The 26924-nt window shown below is 45.0% G+C and overlaps 1 protein-coding gene across 1 annotated transcript; it reads right to left on the bottom strand.

Annotated features, from left to right (window-relative positions):
* Positions 1-949: 949 nt before the first annotated feature.
* Positions 950-25574, bottom strand: EIF2D (eukaryotic translation initiation factor 2D). The gene is made up of 15 exons (XM_014580699.3): positions 25096-25574; positions 22915-23105; positions 22078-22161; positions 18870-18960; positions 16385-16492; positions 12425-12717; positions 9182-9299; positions 8222-8267; positions 7006-7109; positions 4448-4606; positions 3526-3615; positions 2946-3041; positions 2246-2366; positions 1436-1610; positions 950-1331 (listed from the first exon to the last, which is right to left on the bottom strand). Exons 1-15 carry the CDS (start codon positions 25149-25151, stop codon positions 1261-1263), a joined length of 1803 nt encoding a protein of 600 aa, XP_014436185.1. The 5' UTR covers positions 25152-25574; the 3' UTR covers positions 950-1260.
* Between the last annotated feature and the right edge of the window lie 1350 nt (positions 25575-26924).

Raw genomic sequence — 26924 nt, 5'->3', positions numbered from 1 at the left:
CAAGCATGTCTTAAAACTTTTAGTAGAAGGCATGGCTTCTTATGCAATTACTGTGAATGCTGCTGATAAGCTCCTGCAAAAAAAGGAGGGCTGTTTGTGTTTGTTTGTTTTTGGATAAGGGGCATTAAAAGAGAGAACCCATGGAACACCTGTTCTGATACAAAGCACAGTCAAGTGATTTGTGCCAAAGGCACAAGCTTTAGATATTAGCAAAGGCCCCTTCTGTGAGATGCGCAAAATACTGCTGGCAGTGCCTTTGGTTAGTATTGTGTTTCCTAGTGCATGTGTGACTTTTTTGTCAACTGTAAACATGTAAAAATATGTATAAAATGGAATAGTAAAGCTTCGGTAGCCCAGTGAAATGCATTTTTGCAATGCTGTAATTTATTTTTACTACTTCCTGTTAATGCTGTGACATTCTACAAAGAAGTGTCACAGGCCACTTATGAAAGTTCTGGAACAGGTGACTCAGATGCAGACAATGTAAGAAAAAAAGATAATAAAATCAGTCAATGGTAAAGAATTGTCTTTGTTTTTATTTAAGGCTTTAGGTGCCCTCTTGTGGCATTCACTGGTATCGCTTTTTCTAAAGTCACATGGCTGTCTAGACTATCTCTTTCGAAAGAGGCTTGTAGTCTACATGTACCCTAAAACACTAAGTCCCACCTGATCCTGTAAGGGATGTTATGCCTATAGAAGGCTCAATGCAAACAGCAGAGCCTTCAAATAAAGAGTCCCCTCTTGTATTTACATGAAATTCTGCTATTCCTTGCAGGAGTGGGGTTCAAACTAGTGTCTCAAACGAGGGGGCAAAAAAAGTCTAGTTTATTTCTCATAGCTGGTGTGGGGTTTTAGTTACCCCTGGAAGGATGTTGGTTTTCAAAAGGATGCTGACAGCTAAGCACATTTGTGTTTGAATTATGAGAGGTATGAATTCTAAGACATGATGGGCTGGAATTGGCTTTTAGTTGTTAAACTGTTCCATTAACAAAATAATGAATGGTAACATACATACAACCATGCCCAGTCAGATTACTTTGTAAGCCAGAAATGTAGTAATCCATTGAAATGCTTTTGTAAAATTTTATTTAAAAAAAATTAGTTCAGCAGCCAAAGCAATGACACTTTGAGTGAAATCCTGGGCTCATGGAAGTCAACAGCAAAACTACTGACTTAAATGGGACCAGGATTTCACCCTTCAGCTACAGGCAGAAGGGGGTATAAATAATGAGATTTGAGTACTTCTTACTCTAGACATATTTACTTCTTCCGGCTAAGCTTTGGAGCCTTCTCCAGCCCTTGAATATATTTCCGAGGGAGCTGGTATTCCTCTGCAATATAATCAAGAGTCCAATTTAAGTATGTCCCAGAGTTAGATTTTAGAACTAAAACATTTACCTTGTAACTGATACAGTCCATGTCCACTCAAACTCACCAAGCAGCAACTTGGCAAGATGGTTGATTTGGTTGCCTTGGATCTGGACCTGAACTCTGTCCTTTGCCCCAGGTAGCGTGTTAATAGAGGCGCTGGCCTGTACTCTTTGCTGGAGAGTGTTGGCAACTAATTGCGGGTCTAGGCCATACAGTTCGAGATTCTTAATTATGGTCACCTGTGGATATTAGTGAAAATAACCTTTGTCACTAGGATATCTGGATTAACACCACCTACATAAGACCAGCAGTCAGGACTCGATCCTGCTTTTCTCATTAGAACTGGGTACTAAGGGTTTCCCCATTGTACTGAATTGGACATAATGGGCTGCTGTACACTATCCATTTGAATGTATAACCCCCTCCCTGCAGATACACACATTACCAAAAGCATTGCTGAAGGCAAAACAACAAAAAATTCCCTCCTCATACACACACAATCACTTGTTTAAAGTATACACATAATGTGATGTGCTTGACATTCCAGGATCTTTAGAAAACATGCTTGATAGTTGCTGTGTTGAGCAATTTAACATCTTTAAAGCACGTTAATACTTGGGAGTTCTAATCTGCAGAGCTGAGTGACAGAAGGTGTTCAATAGCACAGAACCACACCAGGGGCCTGTGCCAAGTTGGAGCAGTTTTCCAATTTCCTATACCACACCCTCTGCTTCTCTTCAGCAAAGGGGCAAGACTAGCTATGCTGAAGACCAGAATTCCAGGACAGTAATGGTCCTACACGCCTCCAGCGTGGACTAAGATCCATACAGGTTGTTAATCAACACACCTCTTCCCTATTCTCGCTCTGCCTTACCTTTTTATTTGACGATCTCTGCGCGATGGTTATGTCAATGGGATCGAGGTTTCCTTTCTTCACAACGGGTTCACGTCCAAAAAATGTCATCTGGTGGTGAGGCTGCAGTTTTTCCAGACACCTGAGAAAGGTAAGGCCGGAGTTTAGTTTGTCAGATACAAAAGGTTGCACAATCTCTTTTTGTTAATCTGGGATTCCAGATATGTAGACCAGAGTGATCAAGTGTCTCCAATTCTGATCACTGTGTTTAAGACCGTTCTAGCATGAGTTTGAAGATGTTCTAAGATAGCTTTATGTGTATGTACGTACCGATAGTATATACAGAACCAGGTTCTGTTAGACTTGCCTTGTGAATGCTTATTGGAAAAAAGATCCATTTTTAAATATTACATTTCTGTGATGTTACTATTCACTTTCAAGGTGGTAAGAAAGAAAGAAAGAATGGAGCGTATACAGCAAAAACTGTCTACTAAACTCGTGACAAGATTTGTAGGTAGTTTTACATTAACAATAAGAAGGTCACTGCCTACTTCAGGGCTTAGTTGTCTAGTTACAATTAACTCTACATGTGGCAAAAGCCAAGTGTGACATTCTTAGCAAATGTGAAAGCTGTCAGGAAACAGCTTGGAGCAGGGAGTTGGACTAGATGACCTCTTGAGGTCTCTTTCAACCTAATCTTCTGTGAAACAACGTAAGTCACCTGCTCAGGAGATCATCCCATTTGAGCTTCAAGATCTCGTCTTGCTCCGATTTATCCAACAGGCAGTCACACAAAATTGGATTTATCTTGACAAAGCTGTAATAGAACAAACTGATCAGATGCGAAGCTGCTCTGTCTCTTCCCTGAGATGTGGGCATTGGGCCTATCTTCTCTGCCAAGCATGCAGCTGTTCCCATGATCAGCTCATGACTATTTATTTCAGCTCCTTAGCATTTGGTGACAGATTAACTTCAAAGCCATCACCCATCTCCAACCCAGCCCAGTGCACTTGTGCTGTAGTTTGATAAATTGGTCCATGTAACACCATATTAATTTTCTTTTATACACTCCTTGTTACTCAGATTTTCTTCACTAAACTCATAGACTTTAAGGTCAGAAGGGACCATTATAATCATCTAGTCTGACCCCCTGCACAATGCAAGCCACGGAATCTCACCCACCCCTCCTAGAATAATCCTCTCACCTATATCTCGGATATTGAAGCCTTCAAACTCTTTTTGCCCTTCACTCAGCTTGACTAGTGAAAACAGATGCACAAATAAAATTCACTTCTACTCACTTCTTGTTTGCTTCATCAACCAACTCATTAGTCTTCACATAGCTGATGATGATATTTCTCACATCGCTGCTGGAGAGGATGCTGCCTTTCCTATGGAAGGAGGGAATTTTCACTAGGGTGCATTAAGAAATAGGAGTCTGAAAGCTGTACTAACACTTGATACTTCTAGAGGAGCTTGCTTCTTGAGGATCCCAGGCTGCCAGGGAGGGTCGTTTAAAATTACAAATTACACTACCATGCTGCTCCAGCCGTGAATGGGGGCGAAAGGGTGCAAAGGGGTTTGTCATCTCACCACTCCTTCCCCTCCCCCGCTGGGCTGACAATTGTGGGACTACACACAGAAGTCTCCTCCCGGAGGGTAACAAGACAGCTGTTTATTCCCCTTCTACACTACAGTGTAGTAAAGTAGAACACACTGTCTCTCTAAACCAGTGTCTCTCAAACTGTACTCCACGGAGCCCCAGGACTCCGCGAGACATCTCCGGGGGCTCCATGAGATTGACAAACTGGAAACGTTGTTAGGTACAACACATACAGTCAGTGGACCTTTGGGGTTCCGCATACATTTTTACACAGGTAAAGGGCTCTGAAGCCCAAAAAGTTTGAGAACCGCTGCTCTAAACAGTCCAAGGAAACAAATGGTAAATGCCTGATCAGGAATTTGTCCAGGGCACCGGAGTTACCACACTTACACTGTGGTAAGTGCTAAAAGATTCTCTGGTGATTTCAGGATTTTAATTTTTTGCTTATCCAGGCTAAAATGCTCCTACCCACATGCTCTGACATTGCTTCAATACTGACAGAAGACTGCTGAGTAACACCTGGCACATGTCTTCCCTCCACCTCTCTCTCAAGGCTGGCTTGGCAGGTGGGCCCACTTCCATTTCTAATGATGGTTTCGCCCCATCTTCCTAGCACTCACTTGTGTCCAGACTCCTGGAAAAGTGGAGCCATTTTGCTTGAGACACCGTAGAGCGGTATGATTTCAGGAGCATGGTACAGTTGCTCTCCATCTCCGTATTTGTTCTCGGGGGCAGAGGACACTTCAGACAAGGCTTCGGGGACAACAAACGACTTGATGCTGAAATGCAGTGGAGAAAACAGGAGAAGCTAGTTTCACAGTAGTTTCCAGGCAGAGGAAGGTTGGGTGACAGCTTTTCAGCAGTACAACAGTTCTCCTAAAACAGCCCCTCGGCCCACACCCTCTTCCCCCTCAACTGGCCACCACCGCAGGCCTGGCCAGGACACTTGACCTTATCACACTCTGTGGGATGCCCCATGTTTATAAACCAGAAGCAAAGATCAGGATTGGCTTTGCACACGCATCCCGACTCACCCTGCAGAGCACAGCTCCTCTGCCCATTCTTGAGTCTTAAACTCTTTTCCCATTACTTGGAATAGGCCATGTGTTTAAAAAAAATCAAAGCAGCTTTGGAGACTCACCTGCCCTTCGGTCCCCATGTCCCTTTCCCGGGGGGCTTACAATTGTAGCTTCCTTTTCTTTAGATTGCTCCCCCTTTTTTCCTATACAAAAGGTCCCATTCTCCACCCACACGGGAAAGTGACTGTCTATGACTTGCTACCAAATACCCAACATGTACTGAAGAGGTAGGAAATATTTTTCCTCTCATCTCTTGCTTAAAAATCAGAGCAGCATCTGTCCTTACGATATAAAGCAGTTTCTCAACCAGCGGTACGAGTAACCTCAAGGGTACTCAAGAGAAGTATGGGGAGGTATGTCAACGTAACTGAAGTTTGGAGAGAACTGAATTTGTTACGTTGAATAGCACTGATTATTTTTGTACTTTTTACACCCAAAAATTTCATTGCCCACCTCGCTACGATTAAGTTAAACTGTCTTAAAAAAAAAGAATGTGTTGCAATAGTAGAAAAAAATTGTCTGAAAACTGTAGGCACTGAGGGTACTTCATTAAAAAAGTTGAGAAACACAGATATAGAATACCCCTTTTGACAAAAATGCCACCCATCAGATGCAAGTGCTGATTTCAGTCCGCTAAACAAATGTCTACTCTCAGCTATTTAAAGATCTGTTCTTACTTCCCAGTGTCAGAGTAGAACCATGGATCCTGTGCCTGGAGACAGAGACACTGAGTGGTAAGTTTGGTCTGTCTATGGGCACACGTCTGGGGTTTTAGAACCCTAAACAGGGCACGTGAGATGCCTGTTTGTCGGCACCTCAGAGGAGCACAAGGCTTGAACCTTTGGGTCTTGGATTTCCACTGTTGGACGTCTCTGTAGTGACCAGGAAAGGTTGGACCTACACAATGACTAGTGTTATTTCCAGGTGAACTACTGAGCAGTGAAAGAGTGGTTCCTTCTCCTTTAGAGATGGCGCTACAACACACAGCAGCATTCAACACCGCAAGAACTGTGGAGACTGCCTCCAATGTACTATGTTTTTCTTTCCGCCCCAGACGGGAGACCTTTCTAGTGCAAGCTGGTGGACACACTGGAGAAAATGCACAGCCTGCAGGTGCAAATTTCAACACTGCATTGCATCCAGGAAAATTAAGACATTTAGGCAACTTGCAGGCAGTGTGTTCAGTTCTGGTTCCTGCAACTTAACGAAGCTGTTGAAAAATTGGAAAGGGTACAAAAAGAGAGCTACAAAAATTATTCAAGCACCGGAAAAAATGCTTAACAGTGAGACTTGGTCTGTTGAGCTTACCCAAAAGAAGACAGAGGGGACCTGATGAGGGTCTAAGTATCTTCATGGAGAGAATATACCAGGTACTAAAGAGCTCTTTGGTCTGCCTTTCTCCATCAACTAAAAATCAATGGTTGGCAGCTGATGCCAAACAAAATCAAACTGGAAATCAGGTGCAAATGTTTACCAGGGAATGTGATTAGCCACAGAAACAAACTACAAGGGGAAGTGGTGGATTCTCCATCTCTTAAGGTCCTCACATCAAGACCAGATGAATGCCTGTCTTGATAGGCTTTAGCCAAACAAGTTGGGGAGCTGGATAACTGGGTGAAAAGGAATGGGCTGTGTTCTGTAAGAAATCAGACTGAAAGAGCTAGTGGTCCCTTCTGCCCTTAAACGCTATCAGAAGTCAACAGCAACAATACTTGGTATAGCTCCAGCATCTTTCATCTAAATATTATAATGTAACTTTTCAGTCACTCACCCTTGGAAAACAGACATGTTAGCAGAGGCTCCGTGCCTCAGTTTCCCAATCTGTAAATGGCACAATGTTCTCTCCTTGTGGAGAGTGCTTCATATGCTAGGAAGGAGAAGTGCTAGGATAGATCAGTTCCTCTCTGGGATGGAATGCGGCCGCTATTTTACAGAATACAAGACCTGCATTCTAAGTACAGATGATCATGTCCACTTAAATGGGGAATTCAAATAGACTACCTGAGCTGAAGTTTGATTGACCGCCCTACCTCTAATGAAAAAAGCTGCAAGACCCTGGAAGATCTCTAGCCACCTCAGTGCAGTTTATAACAACTTACTCGGAGTGTTTCCAGTTTATATCCACAATACTCTCCACCCCTTTGTTCAGCTCCTTCACTTGTACAATCTTCTGCTGCTGCATGTGCTGCAGGAACTTGGAGAGCTGAAGGGGAAACAGAGAAAAATAATGGACCAAGTCAGGCGCGCTGGAATTTGGGTTCACGCCATCACTGTGCCTATGCCAGCCACTCTGCTTTGGGATCGAAACATGCATCTGAGGAAGTCAGACATTTCACTAAAACACGTCACAAAACCAACTTTTCTTCTCCGTAAATATAACCAACCCATGGTAGCACTTTTGCACATTCAGTGCCATCTCCTGTTGAGAACAAGATACCAGGGGTTCCACTACTGGCCCTGACACTGATTTGCTTGGTGATCTTCAGGTCAGCTAATACTCCCAACTTGTAATGCTTTCATCCTTTGCTCAAGCCCATGAGAGATCCACTGCTAAAATCCTGAAGAGGAAAATTGCAGGAGGAGCATCTGCATATCCCAGAGAGGAAAGATCTTTCAGTCCAGCACAAGAAAAGGACTCAGGCGATGTAGGTTCAAATTCCCAACTCTGCCACAGAGTGTGTGTGACCTTGACCTAATCATTACTTCTCTTTGTACCTCACTTTCCTGGCTGTAGAAAAGGAATAATCATACTTTCTAAGGGCTTGTCTACACTTGAAATGCTACACTGTAAATACTTTCCTAGGCCAAAAAACAGGGTTCTCCCCTAGATAATCCCACTTCAACAAGTAGTAGCTAGGTCAACAGAATAACCTAGGGCTATCTATATAGGGAACGCGGGGGGGGGGGGGGAGGGGGGTTAGATCAGCTTAATACATCACTTGGGTGTGGATTTTTCACACTGCTGAGCAACATATAGTCAAGCTTCCTTAATTTTCTAGTGTAGACTGGGCCCAAGTTTTCTGGGACACGGGCTCTCTTACTCTGTTTATGCACAGTGCCTAGCAAAATGGAGCCCCAGTTTGGATTGGGGTTCCCTTAACACAAAACTGAGTGGGCAGAGCAAGCAATATTTGATGAACCAATACAAATGATTTCAGGACAAGTTAATCTACCAAGCTGAGCCTGAACAAGTGATCAAAGAAAGGAATACAATCCATAGCTTTGGGAATGGCTTCTTTAAAAAGGACCCCTCCCCCCGGCAAGAACTTTACCAGATTTAAAAAAGAAAAAAAAAAAAAAAGAAAAAAATCTCACCTTCTTGTAACTTGATTTCTTTATGTCCAATTGTTGTCCTTCTGGGCTACAGATTAACAACACAACCTTTAAGTTACAACAAACAGCTGGAACTAAGGAAAAATTAGTGTTTGACAAAATTAAAAATGCATGCAGTTTTCAAGACTGGTACAAGCTTTTTAATAGTGTGCCTATGAATTACGCCTGGGAACGCGACTTTAAACATTGAGAGATAGTGGAGTCAGTTTTGTAAGCAACAAGGAAATGTTCACATTCCAATGGGTTAGGCATAACAATACAGAGAACCTGTGTGCGGTACATAACGGTTTCCTAACTTCCTTCAGCCGAGACCCCCTTTGGCTTCTGACTAAACTTCATTTGGTTAAGATATAAATTTCACATTATCTTGCTTTAGATTAGTTGATTTTTAATATTTATTTTCACACAAACTAAAGTTTGTGGTGTAGTCCTGAATGTGTATGTACCAGAACGTTCCCACTGGCATGACCTCCCAAGCATGGTGTGTGCAAGGTCCTGGTGCGTGGACTATGCCATTTTGAGAACACAATGGCATTGTTCATGTGGCAGACTTGCCAGAACACAGGGCAATCCAAACTGCAGGATGTCTCACAGGACACTTTCCTCCCTCCCCCCCCCCCCCCCCCCCCCCCCCCAAGAATCCCAGGGGGCAGGGACCCCACTTGGGGAATCCCAGATAGTGTTTTAAATCAAGTTACTCATTCATGGCCACTTGAAAGGGGAAATGGAGGCTGACAGTCCTGGAGCAACACTTTCAGAGCAGTATGTATAATGTTAGCTATCAAATATGTTGAGCTCTAGGGTAAAAATTCACCATAAAACTAGTGAATTACATGAAAAGCAGCAGCTTCACTCTAAATATCTCACTGTCCCACGGCACTTTCATTTATACCCCCAAAACCCCACCACGCAGCCCCCCAGGATGGTCTTGTTACCACCTACCAGCATGCGAACATATGGTTGCGCAAGAAGGTGCTGGTGAGTAGCGGCAGCTCTGACTTCTTCACTTTACATTTTAAAGCATGAAAAAAACATTGATGCAGTAACTCGTCCATTCGCTCTGCAGAAAACACAAAACACTTCTCATGGGCCTCTGTGTAGAAAGAGACGGTGCTGACAAGAATGAGTTCTCATTCATCGGGATATTTATTTTTTGTATTGATTCCTCTGAGTTTGAAAATGTGCAATCAGTGCGGTTTAGGCACTACGTTCAACACATCTAAACAGCAAAATCAGAGCCAGGATCTTGTACGTTTTAATCGTAGTGCTGATACCTGCTCTCCTCTGCAACCTTGGGAATGTCACTTAACCTCCCTTTCACCCCAGGTTTCCTCATGAGGAAATAGTGCTCACCTCCCACTCCAGGGAGTTACCTAGATTAAAGGAGGAGTTATGAAGGGAAACTATGTTTAATTACACAGATGTGTTTTAAACGCAAATCCCTTTAACATGCATAGTCCAAAATCGGACTTGTCGCCATGCTTATTGCTCAGCCCTAATCTGGCCTGTAAAACAGAGTCACTTAGATTTCACACAGGTGGGTTGTTGCCCCTTTGTGGGCACACAGAGCCTGCTGTCCTCTGAAAAGCACTTTCCCTAAGAGGTTGGTTTGGAATGCATGGTGTGTGTCACGTTTACATATGTACAACATTTCTACAGACTGTTAGGCCAAAGTGCCACTTTAGGCATCTCAGATTCAACGTAGGACATAATTAATATTTTGAGCCCATAAAGGGACACTTACTGTAAGTGCTACTGCAGAAAAGCCTCCCACGAGGGCAACTTTAGCTTTGTGGAAGCAGCTTTTACAAACAGATCTTAAGGCTCAAATTCTGAATTAAAAAACCGTACAGCCCAGAGAAACTGTACCTTCCTAATGGGTTACTGGAATTGCTTACATTTGAGAGCAGCTTTGCTGTGAAATTATTCTCAGCTCCTACTGTAGTCCCATTTACGACTGGCCTCATCTATCCAAGAGGTAAGTGTCTCTGTGTGTCACATGTTTTGGCAATACATGTGAAGCTTGTAATGCAAAACAAAACAACCCAACCTCTTACTGAATAGACTATATTATCCAGAGAGCCCTCTGGGGGTACAAGATTGGTATCCATATCTGCAAAAGTGAGCCGCACATATCCACATTCAGATCTGCAGACACCAGAGGATACAAAACGGATACCTGAAGATTTGTAGGGTTCTAATGATCTATACCATGTCATGGACCATAGTCCTGGAACACTAAGTTTTCTTTGGTATGCCAGAAGGTGTTTTCTGAAGTTAATCACCCAGGGAATCCTTTGAGCACAGAACTTTCAGTGCTGCTCCCACAACAATTACCATAATTCAAAAGTTTCTCAAAAGCACTCTACAAAGGTGAGTACCACTAGCCCCATGGGGAAACGGAGATACAAGGAGAAGTGAATTACCCAGCCACGTAACAGGTGAGTGGCGGAGCCAGGAATAGAGTCCACATCTCCAAACTCTCAATTCAATACCCTAATTGCTTAACACACATCTCCTAACAAGTGGAACACAAAGAGAAGAGTTTGGGTGCTATACTGAAAAAGCATCCTTTTATGAGCTCCAGCAGCTTCAAACAAAATAGTTCCTTAGCGCCCAGACCACACAGCATGCTGAGAGCCTTCACTTCACTGAAGTGGAGGAGAATTTAGCACATCCAAACATATGCTCAGCAGCTAAGGCACAAGGTTGCTACTGAATTGCTGCCTACCCATCAACTAGCAGGTAAATCCTGGGACAGGCATGAGAGTCCCAGTTCAGTGAAGAAAAGGGGAGGTGGTTATAGGTCAGGCTTGTACAATGAAGCCAGACTACAAATACACCTATTTCTGCATGAATGCCCTGGCTCACCAGAGATCACCAAGGGACTTTTTGAAGGACTGTAGGCTCTGTGTGACAGGGTGGAGCAAACCCTGAGGCCAGAGAAGGGCCATAGAGAAGTACTCCCTGCAGGCTAGAGTGACTGTGGAGGAACCAGCCAATCAGGGGCTAGGAGGGACTACAAAAGGAGCTGCAGGACTAGAGGCAGTTCAGTTGTAGCCTAGACCTGGAAGGGAGGTGGTCAGGGGTGGCTGGCAGAACCAGGGTCAGCTCCTAGAGGAGAGCTGTTGAGAGATGGATGGACTTGAAGGTAAAGTCCTGAACTATGGGCAAAGAACTATCTCCAGGAGGGGAAGCTCTGGAGACACCACTATCCTTCAGAGTGAGAGAAACTGAGAGAACAGCATCGAACAGAGACTCTACAGCAGGCACCAGGATGGGCCTCTGTTAGAGGTGCATCCCGGAAGGGGTTGTGATCACACTACAGCTGTGTCTACACTAGGCCACTTATTCCGGAAAAGCAGCTGCTTTTCCGGAATAACTTGCCAGCTGTCTACACTGGCCGCTTGCTTTTCCGGAAAAGCAATGATGATCTACTGTAAAATTGTCAGTGTTTTTCCAGAAAAACTATTCCGGAAAAGGGCCAGTGTAGACAGTACAGTAGTGTTTTCTGCAAAAAAGCCCCGATCGCGAAACTGACGGTCAGGGCTTTTTTTCCGGAAAAGTGCGCTTACATTGGCCACTGACGCTTTTCCAGAAAAAGTGCTTTTCCGGAAAAGCATCCTGCCAATGTAGATGCGCTTTTTCCGGAAATACTTATAACGGAAAACTGTTCCGTTTTAAGCATTTCTGGAAAAGGGTGCCAGCGTAGACGTAGCCAAAGCGTGAGACTTGGCTGGAAGACCGAGTAGGCGCAGTGCTTTTAAGATGGACAGCATGCAGGAACCGGCACTCGGCCAAGCGAGGGCATCGCATGAGGGGAGTGCTAACCCGGTTACATCACCACTGTTCAATGACCAGGCAACCACTCAGTGTGAGTCAAAGTCAGGATGGCTAGGACCAGACAGAGGAATCTAATAGAGAAGTGGCAGCTGCATGGTTCCATAGATAGAGCCCTGCAAAGCCACAGATGGCCGCTTTATATCCATGGGTATCCACTTCTGTGAGTGTGGCTGTGGACCCGAAGATCATTTTTGCAGATATCCGCTTTGTATCGGCGGGGATCCACATCGATGGAGGTGGATATTCACAGCTCATTTTTGCAGAGGCGTATACAAAATGTTATATCCGCACAGGGCTCTATCCATAGAGACACAACATGGTTTCATTTTTATGCTACCATACCTTGTGGAGTTCTGCCATCTTCTGTTTCCAGCTGAACCTCTGTGATATCTTCAGCCATTTCTTCAGCACCAGGCTCACCAGGTTCCTCCTCCTCCTCAGTCAGCCTTGTACAACTGTTGCCCTCCTGCAAGCTCAAACTGCCAAGGTCCATTTGTAGCGATGGGGCAATGGCAAGATCACTCATGGGCTCCCGTCCCCCCTCCTCTTCATCATCTTCATCAGTGCTTTCCAGCTCTGCAGGTTCTGCTCCCAGTGGCGCTATTGTGGGTGGATTCAACTTGTCTCCAAGTCCCCTTTAAAAAAAAAAAAAAAAAAGCATAAAGCAACTTTATGGATGCCTCTTCATTATTTTGATACAGAATGGTTTCTCCTCTAGCTGTGAAGCATCCTGTGCCAGAAAGCACAGCCAGTCCCGTCTAGTGATTGCATAATCATGGAGCTAGAAAATACAGATCCATCAAATGAAGATGAATTCACCATGCCCTAGGTAAGTACGTTGTTCCCATTGTTAGTTACACTTGCCATGAAAAGTTTGCACTTTATTTCTCGTCTGAATTGGTCTATCTTTTGTTTTTTAGCCATTGGAGCTTGTTATGCCTTTGTCTGCAGAATTAGAGCCCTCTAATTTCAGAAATCTCCTCCCCACATAGGTACTGCTAGACTTATCAAACCACTTAACCTTTTCCAAAAGCTAAGTAGTCTGGACTCCTTAAGCCTCTGACTATCAAGGAGGATTTTCAGCTGCTGGGTTTTTGTTTGGTTTTGGTGTTTTTTGTAGCTACTATCCCACCCAAAAGCAGGCCAGTCAAGATCCCAGCTCCACTAAAAGATTACTTGCCACGGCCGAGTCTAGAGCACATCAGACTTTTGCTGTCCCTACATACTCCATTTTGATTTTTAGAATTCTTGGGGGTGAAACTGGTACCCATGATGAATGCCAGATGGCTAGTCCAGGAAGCTCAAGCCCCTTATTTAGCCACAGAATAGGAATAACACAATCAGCCTTAGGACAAAACTTCCCCCACTCTGTTTCTTAACTCTAACTGGTGACCTTGTCCTACCAGAACTCATTAAGTTAGTGCCAGGTGCATTGGTGACTTTGTGACATGACTACTTGAACCTCAAGGGCAGGACTGAGACACATCCATGTCCATTTAATCTCAGGCAGGCCAAACTACCATCCATCCAACGGCACTACGTTTTCATCAGAGCTAACCTCAGGCCATGGAGCTCTGAAAACAAGCTACTGGCATGCAGCCAGGCTCTTGCAGGGTTCTAAAATGGAAACACCCCTAAGGTAACTCTGGACACTAGTAAGAGTGAAAGCTACAGTAATCTCCTTCCTCAAAACACACATTTTATAAGCTAGCAGGCTGAGGTGAGGATTATAGAAAATCCCAGCAGAGAGAAGACAGGAGTCAAGATGCATATTCCTCTTCATTAAATGAAAGGCAATGCGCATTTATTGCACAGCAAAAAGGTACTAAAGTGAAGCATAATAATAATGGGCCAAATTGGTTCACGGTGCAGCTCCATAAAATTCAAAGAATTTTCCCTAGCAATTTAGTCCCAATGTCATAGAACACTAGAACTGGAAGGCCCTCTTCCTTGTGATACCCTTTTAGATACCTGAAAATCGTTGTCCCCTCTGTCTTTTCCTTTCCAAACTGAACAAGCCCAATTCTTTCAGTCTTCCTTCGTAGGTCATGTTCTCTAGACCAGTGTTTCTCAACCAGCAGTACTAGTACCCTGAGGGATACTTGAGAAGTCTGGGGGGGGGGGGGGGGTGATGTAGTGTTGGTACCTTGCTGGTTTGCTAAGCTGGGGTTGTGGGTGACCCCCACTGGCTGCTGTCTGTACCACAGCCCAGCAGAGTTGCTGATGGGACAGGGAGGTAACCTGTTCTCCCTGGGAGGCAACTCGTTGAGAAACGAAGGAAGGAGGGGAGGCCAGCCCCTGGCTGGGAGGCAAGGCTGGAAGGGATGTTTTTTAGTTTGTCTGGTATCATGGAGGAAGTAGCCTAAGCAATGGGCTGGGATTTAGGGGCCCAGTTTCCCCCCATCTCAAGGGGGTCTGAGGCATCCTAGGCCTGCCCTGTAACAGGATTACATGTTTGCTGTATCCTGGAGAAGCAATAAACTCCCTCTAGTCTGTTCGTGCCATTACAGGGGTGCAGGAGGCGGGGGAACCCTGACACGCCGCCACAGGGGGTACATCAACACCACTGAAATTTGGAGAAAACTGAATTTGTTTTAAGTTTTACTGCACTTCATTATTTTTGTACTTTACACCCAAAAATTTCACTACCCGCCCGGCTATGATTAAGTTGTTTAAATAAATGTATTGCAATGGTAGAAAAAAAATTGTCTGAAAACTGTAGGTACTGGGGGGGTTTTATAATTTTTTTAAAGGGGTACTGTATAAAAAAAGGTTGAGACACACTGCTCTAGACCTTTAATCATTCTTGTTGCTCTTCTCTGGACCTTCTTCAAAGTCTCCACGTCTTTCTTGAAATGTGGTGCCCAGAACTGGAATATCTTATATGTATGGGCACATGCACATAAAGACATCAGGGCACACCCCTACTCCTGCTAGAAGTGCCATGGGAATTAACAGCTATATAGAGCAGAGCAGACTAGAAGTATTGTTAAGGCTTCATCTGAAATATCCCCCTAAACAGTATTAAATTCTGTGGGATCTGACTCAGCTAGGATCTGAACCTTTGGGGGGGTTTTGTACTAACTTAGATGGAACAAATGGGCCCAAAGAGTCAAAGTCAGTCACTGGGGTCAAGTTAACATTAAACATTGTTGAGAGATGCAGGATTTGGTATATGGCAAACACACACTGGACTCTTATTCAAGATACAGAAAATAAGGCAAACTCCGTAAAGCACTTGAAATGTTAAGAGTTAAAGTTTTCATTTTGACAACATCCTTTGTTCCCCTTAGCTACAGAGAGATTTTAGGAGGAAAATCGTCTTTGACTGACAGTCTCTTATTAAATATGGTAGCAACTACCCTTTGGGGAAGAAGTTAGCTGAGATGAGCTGTTGCAGCTACTGTTATTAAAAGTCCAATCTGGTTTCCTCAAAGACAAGACACAAATACCCCTCATAAATGAGCAGAGAAAACAACATCCTACATAGAAAATGCAGCTTCTGTCTCTGGGGTTGAACCCTCACTGCTGGAAAACAGCTGTTCAGCCACTCCGACTCCCGGCACACTTGTACCAGCATTCGGGCTGTTTAGGGCACTGTTTTTAGCGCTCTTTTTGGTCATAGGCTTACAGGTTTTTCAACACTGCTGTACTGGACTAGGAAAGAAGAAACACAGTAGGGAAGGAAGAGGAGGACGTTGTTTTGAATTGCACTTGGTTTTCGGGAATTAACTGGAGGTGGCAGTGTTGCATGGATCCCTCTCTGGATGGGGCTGGTCAGAATCTCTCTCAGGATTAGAAATGAGGAGTTCAGGGGGCCCAGGAGAAAGCGAGGCTGGCAGCCACCACAGTGAAGCTTGCTCTAGTAACCAATTTCCCCCCCCCCCCCCATCTCTCTCTTTAAAGACACAAAAAGGGAGGGTAGGTGGGGAGAGAAGGATATTGGAATAGCCCATTCCCTCGCTATCTCTTCCACCAATTATACTTAGTTTGACATGCCAACATGAGCTCATTAATTTTTCAGTTTCATCTTGTTTACCAGGCACGACCTTAACACAGTCCTGATTTATAGCAATAGCCCTTTTGTCTGAACTAGTTCATCTGCCTAACTCGCTTTTGCCCCTCTTCCAGTCAACACGTGCCATTATAGGTGACTGAGACATTCCATGAACTCTGGCCTCACAGCTGAGCTCACAAGTAAGGTAAATCAGCAGGCTTCAACAGCTTCCTGGGAGTATTCCAGACCCAGTCCTCATCTCATTTTCAAAGACACCCTGGACCATTCGTTGTCTGCATACCCACCATAGATGGTCCGTGTAAACATGCAGTATGGCGAAACCCTTCCCTTTCATTCCAGCAGCCAGCATCTCTCCAGTGGACATGGTAGCGACTCCTACTGCTACTGGGGCCCTGAGAAAACAGTATCAGAATGGAACAGCAAATATTCATACTACCTAGAACACAAGACTCCTAAGCCTGCATAGCACAAGCATTCTTCTGCAACATCCTTGATAAGGGAGACCAATTACTATTCTAAAAAGGTATGTCTACACTACAGTATTATTTTCAAATATCTAATTTTGAAATAGCTATTTCAAAACAACGCATCTACACACAAAATGCATTTCGAAATAGCTTTTTGCTATTTCGAAATAGCGCGTCCACACTCGGTGGACGCTAAATCACATTTAAGGCTGGCTGGAACCAGGTCCGGCAGAGCATCAGGTCAGGAGTTACTTTGTGTGGCTGCTGGCTGAGGCCTGTGCTTAATGCAACCTCCCTCCCCTGGCAGCTGGTTTTCACCTGTCTCTGCTTGCTTACCTCGATGAGGGACAGCAAAGCATTTTGTCTCTGTGCTCTGATTGCCCTCACTCGAGACACCACAGCACGCTGCAACATGGAGCCAGAGCTGCCCCTGGGCACTCTGGTGCTTCTCTTCAACACATTGCTGTGAGCCTGGCTGCGAGCCTGGCTGCACTTTCTGCAGGCTGCCATCCAGGAGGTCCATCAGGGGGCTGTCAGTATCAAGGAGGCCCTGCAGGAGAGCTTCCACCCTGAGGAGCACTAAGAGTCTCCCTGGTCTGCCCCATTGGGGGCTTGTGCCTCATTCCTCCCTCATGGCCTTCCACTTACCCCTCCTTAATGTCAAATAAAATACACGTATTTTCATGAACACAAACTCTCTTTAACAAAAGGGAGGGTGGGGGGAGAGAATGAAACTCTGGTGAGACTGGGGAAAGGAGGCGGGAGACGGGAAGGGAGACGGTGGGCGAGGGGAGGGGTAAACCTGGGAGGAGGGAGCTGGAAGGGGGAAGCAAGGAGAAGCTCAGGGTTGGGGGGGAGGGTCTCGCTGGACCAACTTGATTTTCATGCGAACTTGCTCCTGGGTTTGCATGTGGCCTTTGGTGGCCAGGCTGGCAGCTATCCTGCCATAGACGGCTGAGTTCCTCCGTCTAGTGCAGAGATCATGGATGTTGGGGGCACCCCCCCCCCCAAACATGAATAAGGTCCATGATCTCCACTCTAGACCAGGAAGGCGCTCGCCTTCTCCAGGCCCTGGCAGCTCCTGCAGTGGAGGGCTGGCTGCCAGTGGCTTGCTGGCTCATGTTTTGGGGCCACTGGGTCAGGGGCAGTGACTGCTGGCTCTGGGCTGGCAGGCTTGGAGCTGGCACAGGCACTGTGGCCAGAGTCAATCCCTTTAAGGGCTTCGCGGAGAGGAGAAGGGAGAGGAGTGTTCTTGGTTGAGGCCGAAGTGGCCACCAGGGCACCCTGGGAAGGCTGGAGGCCCCCTATTTCGATATAAGTGTCTACACAGCACTTATTTCAAAATAGCAATTTTGAAATTGGCGTTATTCCTCGTGGAATAAGGTTTACCAATTTCGAAATAACCGTTCCACTATTTCGATTTAATTTTGAAAACGGAATGTCTGTGTAGACGCTAGGATTGTTATTTCGAAATAACTTTGCTGCATAGACATACCCAGATAGATTCACTGTAATTCTGTTCTTTACATTGTGCAATTTCAAACCATCTAGACACTTTCTATTTTCACCCGTTCCCCTCTGGTATGCAAGGTCTTCTCTCCACACTACCCCACAAATTCTCACTGGATAGCTGCCCTTTAACATCACTCAAAAATGCCCTCTTCCGTTCATTCTCTCAGAAACATCTCACAGTGGCTGGTGCTAGAAGACAGGATATCGGGTCAAAAGCAACATTGGTCTGAACCAGTATGGCCATTCTTGTATACTTAGCAAGCCACTCACGTGCCTTCCTCCTTGGGAGGAGACTAATTTAGAGAGTTGCAAAGAGCAGGCAGAACAAAATTTGGAATACAGCTTTGAATTTACAGCGATTGGACATTTAAAACAATTCATATGTTATCTGCTTTCACAAAACAATCAAACCCAACAACACTGGTAAACTCCATGGTCCCATCCCCCTTGTAAAGTAGCCCCATTCCCAGGAAAATAACTGATCAGAGTTTCACTGTTTTGTTTAAAATTATCTTATTTCAAAACAGAATCCTCAACACTGAAGAAAAATCTTGTCTTTATTTAAACGTTATGCATTTTGATTCAAAACCATCCCATTTGCAAAATTTTCCACCAAAGGCAAAATGTAAGATACCAAGGATATGCCACCACAAAATTGCTAATTTTTCTTGCAAAAGTTCCTAAATTCAGAGTCTGCTTTCATATTTTTGTTTCTCCTAATCCCTCTCAAAATCCTCACATAAAAATGCAACATTTCTTCCCTCGTAAGAGAAACTATAGATAAGTGTACCTGTTTCCCACCAGGGTAATGGCACAGAGTGTGCCCTGCTGTACCTGAGGAAGACCACGAGATGACACCATAACTCCTGGCAGCATTAGATCTGAGGTAAAACAATAAAGAGCCATTAGCATCCTCTTAACAGTTGCAAGCCAGTAACTATCCAGCCAACTCCTCCATACCCAGCCCTTCTGTTATTCAGCAAAAATAAAAGCTTGGAACAGCCAAGTGCACGACAGGTAAAAATTTCCTCCTGCATGTCTGCTATTGAGTTGAGAACACAGGTTGAACCTCTCTGGCCCATGATCTGGCAGAATTTTAGTTAGTTGGTTGTCTGCTTATTGTGAGTGTGGCCAAGTTTCCCACGGTCCCATAAAGTTTCTTTACAGCCACCAGTCTTGGCTCTGTGTTCTGTGCTGTTATTTAGCTCTAATTACCCCCAAATAGTCTTTAAAAAGTCTATGGGGTAGCCGTGTTAGTTTGTAACTTTAAAAACAAGTAGTCCTATGGCACCTTAGAAAAATAATAGTAACATGAGCTTCCGTAACACTTGAAAGTACTTCACCCTGTCTATGCACAAACAATAGGGATGAAGGACCTATAAAACCATTTTACCATTCTATTAAAATAAAAGCATGATGGGGACACAGGCTCACATCCACAAAGGTACATAAGATCTTGACTTCCCTGGATTTCAGCAGAGGTTAAGAGCCTCCATGACTTTGTGGCTCTGGACCACAGCCTCTTATCTAAACCTATCCCGCTGATAAAGGCAAAGCTACTTGGAAGCACATACCTCACTCAGGAGGCAGTGTTTTCCATGTTTGGGGGAGGGAATGTTTTTCCCCATACCTTGGAGCTGACCTCTCAGTGCAGATTCAAAGGTACAACCCTCTGCCAGACCCTTCTAATTCTGCACACTGACACCGCAAATGCTGCCTCAAAAAACAAGTTTCTGACTCTGCTGTCCAAAGCCTTCACTCAGCCTGGTTGTTAAATTCGATTGGTCACAGCAGGAAGGCTTTGCACAGCTAGCATGAGCCTATATTTTCAAAATAAGGGCATGGGAAGTGGAGAGGGAAGAATCCAGGAGTGTTTCCAGCTCACCTTTCTCTCTTCTCCCAGCAGGTTCTAGCTTCTTCTACAACCCAGTGCAGACCCTTCAGCCTATTGCCCTTTGAGGGTGAGGAAATGATTGCCTAATTTAATTAACTCCAGCTGAGCTGGCCCTGCTAACCAAACAATGCCTGCACTGAGGGCAGCTGTGACTTTTCTTCTGCCTGGGACAGAGCATTAACCTTCTCCTTGCCAGATACATCAGTGTACCATTGCAGGTGTCAAGGGTTGCCTTCCTCCAAAGCCTCAGATATTAGCTATTGATGCAAGCAAGGAGCTGGGCTTGACAGTTGAGTGGTCTACTCTGGGTAGGCATTTAAGGGTACTGCAGGCCCTTTGCACTCCAGCATCATGGAACACACACTGAAGGCAAACACTCTTTCTTCCATTTGCCCCTACAACAGCTTTCATCAACTCTAACACTGCAACATGGGTCCAACCCTGGTTCCCAAGCAGTGATCGAGCTGTGAAATTCCTGGGCTAGGGCAGGAGCCACATGAAGGTCTCGGCGCTGCAGGATGAAGTAAGTAGTACGCCAGAACATAGCTAGCACTTAATAAATGCTAAAATACCCAACTTGGAGCCAAACAAAGAGACAGTACAAAGCCGTGCTGCCTTGGCTTTACTACTGCAATTGGCTCCCTGCTCATAAACACCAGGTTGCTGCAAAGTCTCACCCCCATGCTTTCTGGAGGCTTCTGCATCATTGTGTCACTGCCCTTCCTCTTTGGCTAGTCCCCAGGGCCACCCTCTCATCTTTGGGTGTGGCTCAGAAGTCAGCTGAGGCAACCTGGTTATCATGGGAGACCAGTGACTGACCCTCACTTTAATTAGCCTCCTCTTCCCAATAGGACCTTCTCGGTGCCAACAAGGTAACAGCAGGTCAGTGGCTAGAAACACTCCTCAGCTATCTCAGTACCAACCCACAAGTCCATGGACTGCAAGCAGCCAAAACAGAGAGCCTCAAATGCCACAACAGCCCTGCCTCCAACTGAGGCCAGCTATGTGATGGGAGAAAGGCAGTCCCTTTCTAGACACAAGTTCCCCACACATGCTGAGAAGACAGCATTCAGATTTCTGATTAGGTTTAGGCTTGCAGTTTAGGTTGGAGGTCAAACCAGGAGTAAGGTTTGAGGACACCCAGTTCTCATGAGCAGTTGTGAGGTTTCAGGTCAGCATGACATGACTCCCCCCATCCAAAGTGGAGTCTGGGAAAAAGACACCCTTCCTGTTTTGCATCAGATCCCCAGCCAAATACCGGGACTGAGTCTAGAACCAAGGATTTGAATGTAAGCCCCCACATGACATACACACTCCAAAACACAGGCACCGAGGAGGGAGGGGGAAAGAGAGGGAAGAATCAGCTTTAAAACACACACACAGAGTAACATTTGCTTATACTGAATTTGGATAGAGAAATGCTCCTTAAAATAAAGTAGTGGAAAGCAGCTAAGTTTTGTTGCCTTGTGAAAAAGTTAACAAAGGCTATAGAAGGAGGAAACACATACTTCAGTTCCCCAGTTAGCAGCTGTTGAATCAGTATGATTCTAACCAACAAACAAAGTGCAACAAGCAAAAATCCAGCTTTGAGCCATCATATGGGAAAGATCAATACATGTGAATAGATTGGTCTAGATGGTGTATATCAGTGTTTCTTAAACTTTTTAAGACAAAGGAACACCAAACAATTTTTTTTTTAAAATGACGAACATGAAGGATTTTTTGTTGAAGGGAAAAAAGAGGGGGGGGGGATCAGAGGGGGAAGATAGAGAGAAAAGAGGTTGCCTGGCCCTTTGAGGGCAGCCATTTTGAACTCTTGTTCTCCATGGCACACAGGTGTGCCACCGAACACAGTTTAACACACACTGGTGTATATACTTAAATTGTATTTGCGGCTAATTGGTTTTCCTTTATAAAAGGGACCCCAAAAAAATCCCACAACACTGTCAGTGCGTTCTTCTTAACAGCAATCTCCTGCCTTCTATTCCTCAAAGTTGTGTCCTGCACTAGAAAAATGAGCTAAAAAAGTTTAGATCTAGACCAATTAATTTTGCAAAGCAACCGACATATGTAACAAGAAGTAATTGAGTTTTGTTCCTCTTACCTGCTCCTCCAGCTAGTTTCTGTAGCACAGGGGGCCATGTTGAGAATGCTGGAAGAAGATCTGGATAGGACCACAGGGTATAAACTGTACAAAAGAAAACTGACTTTAAACACACAGCATTCAAGTTTTTTTAGACTCCTTGCCCTCTTCAGGCCCCAGTAACACAATTACAGCAGCATACCTTTGACTGTAACTAGCCAGCTGCTTCTTTGACTTGGTTGGTCAAAAATGAGGCTACACTGCCCAGCAGCATCAAAAACAACAAGCCAGCAGCTATTTGCAATGGATCAACTAAAGTGTGAATACTTCAGTTTCAAGTTTCCTACGGATAGATGATGTGTGGCTATCTTGACATGATCTTCTTTAAATTAAGGATGTTTTGAACTGAATTGCTATGATAACATGGGCAAGTCACAGAAGAGGAAAAATGATGGAACAGCATGTTTTTCCAGAGCAATTCAGTCTTTCACAGACAGAATTCCACATGAAGGCTGAACTTCATGAGCATGACAGTTGTGCCTTATGGTAAGTGAGTGAGAAAGGAAGGATGGTCTAGCGATTAGGGTGGGTTTAAGTTCCTGTTCCACCCCAGATTTCCTGTGTGATCCTGGAAGAGTCATTGCTCTGTGCCTCAGTTTCCTATCTGTACGATGGGGGCTAATACTGTCCTGCATTACAAGGAATATTATAAGGATATATACATTTAAGAATGTGAGGCACTCAAATGCAAAAGTAGAGTTGCAAGTACCTTAAATAGATGAGCAATGCCAGAACTTTTAGATGAATTATATTTGTGGGAAAGTAGTGTGGGGAAAAATTCTATTTCATTTTTCATACCTGTTGGATATAGCGTTTTCTCCAATTCAAAAAGGATTGGGTTCCTGTTGTTGGCATATACCGTGACCGCATCTCCTTTGTGAGCATACAGTTTGATGATATTGAGTTCCTCTTTGTTTGGAACAAGTTCTGACAGTTGTTCGCTGCTGAGGGTGGGAAAAGCTGTTGTCACATCAGCCCGCAGTTTCCTCCTGTAAAAGAGAAATCCGTGCTGAGGAAAAAAAGGCTTTAAAACAATTTTTTGTTTAAGCACAGGGGACAGAAAGAGACCAGTCATGTCTCAGGAAACATGGGCTCAGATGGGATCCTACCTATACAATTGCTCTCAACCAGGGAAAAGCGTACCTGAAATAGCTATTCTGTGTCTTAACAGCAAGTCCGTTATTTCAGGCTCACTATTCCGAGGTCCCTGTAAACCTCATTCCACAAGGAGTAAGGGATGTTTCAGAACAGCAGCTTCAAAATTTGGCACTGTGTAGACACTGCCAAATTATAAAAAACTATTTCAAAATAAGATCAAAGATACACAATTTGAGATTCACATATTGTGTATCTTATTTCGAGCTCTGGAGCAGTGCAGATGCACCCCCCATGAGCCAAGTCAATTTATCTAGGTAGTTCCCTAGTTTTACAACAATTTACCTGAGAAGCACTAGCAAAGTATCTACTAAATATCTTTGGAGATATTTAAGAGTATGCATTTACCATGAGATAGTTACTTAAGTGTAAAATCCTAGCAGAGACAAGGTACGGGTGGTTTTAAAAATGGTGTAGCTATGCCTCCCATGTGAGACACTGATGTAAAAACATTTTGTTTTCCCATGAAGGCAGCTTCAGTACTGAGTGAATTTAGCAAATACTAGCCTTGTGCTGCAAGGCCCTTAGTGAACTTTGTATTAGAAATATTTAAAGTATGCAGTGTTATTGTAGCCATATTTGGTAGTAAAGGGTGGATGAGGTAATAACCTTACTAGATCAACTTTGGTAGAGCTCTATGTAAGCTCAAAAGCAGGTCTCTCACAAAGAAGTTGGTCCAGTAAAAGGTATTACTTCACCCATCTTGCATCTCAAATATTCACTCTGGTATCACACAATATTAAAATAAGACACTTCCACAAACTAGCAGAAATAAGATAAGGGAGGTTTCCCAGCTAAAAGAAGGGAAAGAGCTAGGGATATTAAATATTGTTTAATTAAATAGTCAATTAACCTCATGGATTTTTATCTCTTATTCGACTATTCTGTAGTCCACGAGGGTGCTCCAGCCCCACTCCCGAGGGGTCCCCTGCCACTCTGCACTGTTGCCACATCAGAGGCAGCAGCCCAGAGTGCCAAGCAGAAGCTGATCCATGAGGGGAGCCAGTGGGTGGCAGCAGCCCGTCGCGGGGGGAAATGGGGCGGCGCAGGCAGAAGGGCCTGAACTCCTGGACCTAGTATGAGCTGGAACTGAACCAGGCTGCCTGCACACCTAGCTCCTAATACACTTTAAATGCAGAACCACAGCAGGGGTAGGACCAGGACCCTGAGCCAGGCTTCTGGCTAGCCTGCTAAAAAATTTACTGGAAAGGGAGGGAGGGAATGCATGTAGTCGACAGCATTAACCCATACGCTTTTGCTTATTGGTTAATCGACTACACTAGGGGTTCTCAAACTCGTGATACCGCGGGGGCCCCCCTTCCATTGCAACCAGCCTCTCAGTTGCTTGCGACCCCCCCCAAGTTGCTTGCGACCCCCCCCCCCAGGGGTCAGGACCCCCAGTTTGAGAAATGCTGGACTACACTATTGCAGCCTTCAAAAGTGGCCTCATAAGACGACCCAAACTGCCACATGGCAAGCCCATATGTTTCAAAGCTACTGTGTAACTAGCCCTTGGGTGTGCGCCATTTGGCAATGCTTGAATGCCAAAGCGACATAAAAAGAATCCCAGTCCGGTTTCGTTTCTTCGGAAGGCACTGTGTACCCGCAGGAAAATTGTTTTTTAAAACGTCTCTCCACCCCCCACCCCACCTCCGTTGTAATCATTAAGATGTGAAATCTCCCTCGTGCTTCTTAGAAAGCTTCTGACAGCCCTTGCCTGAAGGGAGAATTTCTCCCGACAAGGCAAGAGAAGATGCAGCATGATCCATGGCCAGCTACCCTGAAAAAAAAAATCTCACCTAGAGTGAAATTAACACAACTCACCGATCGGAGCCTTTGATGGCCGTGTTGGATTTCACCCTGAACGCCTTGGAAAACATGACCCACGTGCAAGGAGAAGCGTCCAGGCCAGCGGTGCAGGTAGGGTGCTAGAAAGGGGAGAGCATGACCCCAGCTCCAGGCTCGCAGCTCTCCGGCTTCATTTGATGCGAGCAGCCATGCTACAGTCCAGCAGCGAAACGAGCCCGTGCGGCAACACACAACAGCTGCTGCTTCCTCCGGCTCTTGCTGCTTCCTCTGAAATGGCCAAGCATGCTGAGCTGGGGGCGGGGAGGTTGAGCCTGCAAGAGCTGACACGCGGGAGTCACTTTGCTTGCAAAAGAAATGCTGCCGCCCAGGAAAAGGACTCCTGAGTGCAAAGATCCTTGCAGCACGCGGTTCGTTTGCAGGCACCGAGGCGTGGGAAATAGACACTCCAGAGCCGCCTGGGTTACAGCCAGTGCCATGCTGAGCTCAGCTTCCCAGCGCACAGTTTCCAGCCCTCACGGGAGCGGCTGGGGAATGAGTGTGGAGACAGCTGATAACAATAGAAGACTGACTCCGAACCGCTGGTGCTGGAACACGAGCCAGCAGGGGGTGGGTTAGTGCTTGGGGGTCTCGATTGCAGGCCTGCCAAAATCTCCCTCCAAGGCATAGGACCTCATTTTGGATTCTGTCTCTCCTTCACCAACCCTTCCTAACCTTTAAAACACGGAATAGATATCACCCAGTTTGCAATTTTATCAGCGCGGGTAATGGACAGAGATTTTTGCGAGTGCTGATTTCCCGTTGCAAAGGGTGTGGCCACATAGTTTTCTGTCTCCTTTGATTAATTGCCTGATCTCTAGCCAAAGGTCCTGCGAACGCTTTTCTCCTGCAGTGCTAAGTGTACCATCGTGTATTCAATAATATTTCAGGTGTGTGTAGATGCACGCCTCGGTTCAAGAATATGACCTACCCCCATGACAGAGTGGAGAGCAATGGTCTCAGGTTGCAGTGGGGGAGGTCTAGGTTGAATATTAGGGAAACTATTTCCCTAGGAGGGTGGGGAAGCACTGGGATGGGTTATGTAGGGAAGTGGTGGAATCTCCACCCCTAGCTGTTTTTAAATCCTGGCTTGACAAAGCCCTGGCTGGGATGAATTAGTTGGGATTGGCCCTCTGATACAGAGGCAGCAAGGGGCAGGAGGGGGAATTCATGTAGTCTATAGGATTAACCGATAAGCCTAGTCTTATCGGTTAATTATGTAATCGTCTACACATTGACATCCCTAGTGTCACACACCTCTCAACACATCCCGGTATTGTTGTTACTACTTGGTACTTCCTGCAATGCACATATATTTTCCGTAATTGTATGCTTTCACAGAGTGCTATTTTAGTGTTTTGACTGATCTATGCATTTTGACATCTTTCTCTGTCTTACACTTAAAATTTAATTTTTTGAGCAGTGAGCTTTACCCTGCCTGACTTGTCCTGACTGAAGTATGGTCATTTTTAAAGAATGTATATGTTATATCTAGGTCTTTTGTTTCTACCCAGTGCATGCAATAACATGTATTGCTCACGTGGGTGAAAAACTGAACAGGAACCTGCCAGCTGTGTTGGCACAAATATTAGGCGAACCGCATCCTAGGAGGCCCATTGTCTGTTCTGCCCTGGGGCCCAAAACTGCTGTCAGTGGGCTTGGCAGGCTACAGTAATATGTCAGCAGCTCCCATCAGTGACCCCTCCCCCACCAATCAGGGCCTCCTGCTCCCCTCCTCATGGCTCCCATTTGCTGCGATCAGATGTTTAACCAATGCAGGAGACTCTAAGGAGGAAGAGTGAGAGTTT

Source organism: Pelodiscus sinensis, chromosome 27 (genome assembly GCF_049634645.1).
Source record: "Pelodiscus sinensis isolate JC-2024 chromosome 27, ASM4963464v1, whole genome shotgun sequence".
NCBI classification, from domain to species: domain Eukaryota; kingdom Metazoa; phylum Chordata; order Testudines; family Trionychidae; genus Pelodiscus; species Pelodiscus sinensis.
The sequence above is the reverse complement of the archived record's forward strand: the minus strand, read 5'-3'. Positions and strand labels throughout refer to the sequence as shown.